Source organism: Sipha flava, unplaced genomic scaffold, assembly GCF_003268045.1.
Source record: "Sipha flava isolate LNK unplaced genomic scaffold, YSA_version1 2_pilon_pilon, whole genome shotgun sequence".
Taxonomy (NCBI): Eukaryota; Metazoa; Arthropoda; class Insecta; order Hemiptera; family Aphididae; genus Sipha; species Sipha flava.
The window spans coordinates 1,002,452-1,006,010 of NW_020272972.1; the positions used below are offsets into that span (position 1 = coordinate 1,002,452).

General features: G+C 46.7%; 1 protein-coding gene across 1 annotated transcript; it reads right to left on the reverse strand.

Moving 5' to 3' along the window:
* Positions 1 to 3,340, reverse strand: LOC112686146 (cuticle protein 19-like). The gene is made up of 3 exons (XM_025558323.1): positions 3,216 to 3,340; positions 1,414 to 1,629; positions 1 to 994 (listed from the first exon to the last, which is right to left on the reverse strand). Exons 1-3 carry the CDS (start codon positions 3,228 to 3,230, stop codon positions 737 to 739), a joined length of 489 nt encoding a protein of 162 aa, XP_025414108.1. The 5' UTR covers positions 3,231 to 3,340; the 3' UTR covers positions 1 to 736.
* Positions 3,341 to 3,559: the final 219 nt, after the last annotated feature.

The window sequence follows — 3,559 nt, forward strand, 5'->3', positions numbered from 1 at the left end:
ATTATAAAATGTATGTACAAAATGATCAGGTAAAAGTACAAATATTTCAAGTATAAGATTTTGGTTTTCTACAGCATAAAAATTCGAGAAATATTACACCGGATCCCGGTGTACAATTCTCGAACGCGTGTAAAAAATAATACAATGAAAATATAAAATCAATTATAAAAAAATAAAAAATAAAAATAGAATGTAAAATGTAAAAAACAAATAGAAAAAAAAAAAATCGGCGACTTAAGATCCATGCGTATCGTACAGATAATATGTCGGCGGTAAGAGATGCCGTTCGGATTGTCGTGTAAAATATAAACGTGAAAAGAGATCATTGACGAAGCGAAGAACCGTTTAATCGATATTATTGTAAGCGCGCGTGAACAGCGACACGCGTGTCGAACGGAAAACGAAAAAGAACATTACAAGGTTATACCTGGTACGTAAAGCGCTCGAAGTCTTAAAATATACCCGTTTTATCGTATACGTATAGAATATATATATATATATATGTGTGTGTGTGTGTGTGTGTGTGTGTATCATAATCATCTGAATTGGCTGTATGCGAACGCGTACGTCATGTAAACAACGTTCGATAAAAAGGGCGGTTAAAGAAAGAGATAAAAAAAGGGATATCGATTTTTGATTGGTTACGAAACTCTACGGTAAATGCGTTATGGTAATCGTGTGTACGGTAACCTAACCCGCCGGCTAGTCCGGCTGGTAACCGAGACGCGGTGCGTCCTCAACGGCGGTACGCGTGATGGTAGACCGGTGCGTGGGCGACGGTGGTCGGGTGGTGAGCGGTGCCGGACTTGTGCACGACCGCGTTGAAACCGTTGTGGTCGTCCGCGGTGTAGGTCACCTTGCGCGTAGTGCCGTCCGGTTCGACCAGGCTGTACTCGCCCTTGACGACATCCCCGTCCCTCTCTTCCCATTGGTCCTTGACGTCGCCGGTGTGGTAATCCTTGACGCCGTAGTTGAACGAATACTTGGGCGGCGACTGCAACCGAACGCGACGAATCGTTTTACCGGCAAACCGTTCATCCGCCGGCGGATCACGGCGGATCCGTCGGCGTACACGGGGCGGACATGTCAAACTGGAAGCGGGTCAAACGTGCCGAACGGCTCACGCGCGTAAAAGCTCAACGAATAAAAATCGTTATACCGTCGTACACGTTGCGTACGTATAAAACCGTCGATAAAACTTACGCGATTACAAACAGTTGGTCGGAACGTAAGACGTGTTACAACGGTATGACGATTTTTATGTGTTTAAGATAACGTCGCGACTCGACGTTCATTAACGTTTCGGGAGTTTTTTAGCCGTTCATTTTTTTTTTTATGTTGTCCACCGATATCGGTAGCCGCGCGTTTGACATGCCCGGTGCGGGGCGTGCGTTTTTCTCGCGCCGTACTCACGTAGTAGTCCACGGGTTTCGAGTAGCTCGGGTAGTCTGCCTGGTAGGAGCTGGCCGACGAGTAAGCCGGGTACGCCGCGTAGTCGTACGACGGGGCCGCCTCGTATCCCTGGTAACCGCCGTGGTGGTAAGCGCCGACGCCGCCGTGGTAAGCGGCCGCGCGGTGAGCCAGGTAACTGCCGCAGGCCACGTGCAAGACGAGAGCGGCGAGTGTGCACTGCGAAATCACACACGTGCAATTAGCAATTAGCACCGACGCGGGTAAGACGGTCTGACGGGACCGGAAACAAGGACGAGGAAAACCCGAAACCGAAAACGGCACGTGTCCCGCGCGGTTTGGGCCGCCGCGGGTGCACGCGTCTAACCGGGGCGTAGGGGGGGGGTCGTGCATCTCGATAAGGGCCGACGCCGCCGTACGGACAGGGCGTTGCCGCGCGGCGTCCTCGTGCGCGCCCGTGGCGCGTAACGCACTCGCCCGTCTTTCGGAACGCTAACGACGTGCACGCGCGACGCGGGTTTTCGCGTTCGCGCGGCCGGATCGTGCGCGCGCGGAGGATTTATCGGATCGGATGCGCGATCACGACCGCGAGGAGTGTGTACGCGTGCGTTTATTTCCTCGCGGGCACGACAACGGCGCGGCGGCCGAGCACGCACGACGAACGTGAAAAACGAACCCGTCACATAAGTCGGGTTATCTGGACCGCCGTTGCGCAACGCCCCTCCCCCCCCCCCCCCGTCCTAACTTCTCGCCCCGATAACCGTTTATTAATCGCAACACGTGGAAACGCTCGTGACCGTGCAGGGCTGCTCGTTCGCCGCGGTAGCCACGGGAACACCCGCGACGTAAGCGAATTCCGCTTTTGTATGTAATCGAAATTAAGTTTCACAATGGTTCGCTCGGGAAAATATTTATTTTTTTTCCCAGCGATTGCACCGCGATCATCGCGCTCGCTGCTGGCGGAACGTGTCGCGTACGAAAAACGTGGTCACATTTACCGCGCACGCGAGTTCTACGAGGATTGTACGCGTTAAGGTGTGCAACGTCTACAAGCGAGAAAAAAAAATCGTTCGTTTTGTCGGTATGCAAATAAAACGTTTAAAACGAGTGCAGACATTACCAGCGGTTTTGAATCAACGACTAAAACATTTAGATACTCGTTGTTTGTTTCCGAGAACAAAAAAAATTTTAGATAAGAAATTTAATTACTTGTTAAAAAAAAAACTTTACGTTATGCACGGCCGTTAAAATAATCAAATTATGTGAAGTACACGTTTATTCAAAATGCTGAACTGTTCTAAATAATTATATCCCGTGCACGAGCAGGAATACTATGTATGATGTAATAATATAATCAATGAACTACTCTGGAAAACGTGCGTTAAAGTCTCCCAAGACCTATTCGATTATGCTAACGAAATCGTTTACCTTTTGAATTGGAACCTAACGTTGTTTCTATAAAAATACTCGTAAACCCGACTGTTTGCGACGGTAAAATTATGTTAAATGTTGCCGGACTTGGAATACCTTTGATACGTGTAAAAATATCCAAACGACGAAATCAACTTTAACACTGAGATACATATTTATTGAAACAGAGCAAAAAAATAGTTATTATTCAAACATGCATACACGGGCGTTGATATTTTTAGTGATTTATTGAATAATTTCAAACTAAACTTTTACTAAGTGAAGTAACGAATGAGAAATTATTGATATGTGGATCAAAAATTTTAATACTATACGCCGAGAACCATGGTTTAATGTGAATATTATCATCTTAGAATATAATATTATATACTGACCTGTATGAACGCCATTTTTACTTGAACGGTAACGTGAAAAAGCACTAGTACAACTTAAAACACAACGCTGAGAACTAGCTGCGACTGTTCTGGAACTCGGTTGGATTCAGTGTGATCTGTACAGCGGACGGGCCGGTGCATTTATACTAAAAGGGCGGCATCGGCTGTCCCCACGCTTGCCAGTCACTCATTGGTCAATTGTCCATCCGCGTGCGTCCGCGGTCGTTTCAGCCCGATGTTATTATTATTATTTTTTAACCACCGACCGTCATTACAATTGCTCATAGTAATCGTTTTTGTTTTGTTATTTTTATTATTATATTATTATTTCGTATGCATTATTG

Bases quoted from the DNA above. Each gene is read 5' to 3' on its own strand.
- LOC112686146 (XM_025558323.1), bottom strand. The intron at 995-1,413 runs GTGAGTACGGCG...GTTCGGTTGCAG, and splicing joins CGAAACCCGTGGACTACTAC to TCGCCGCCCAAGTATTCGTT.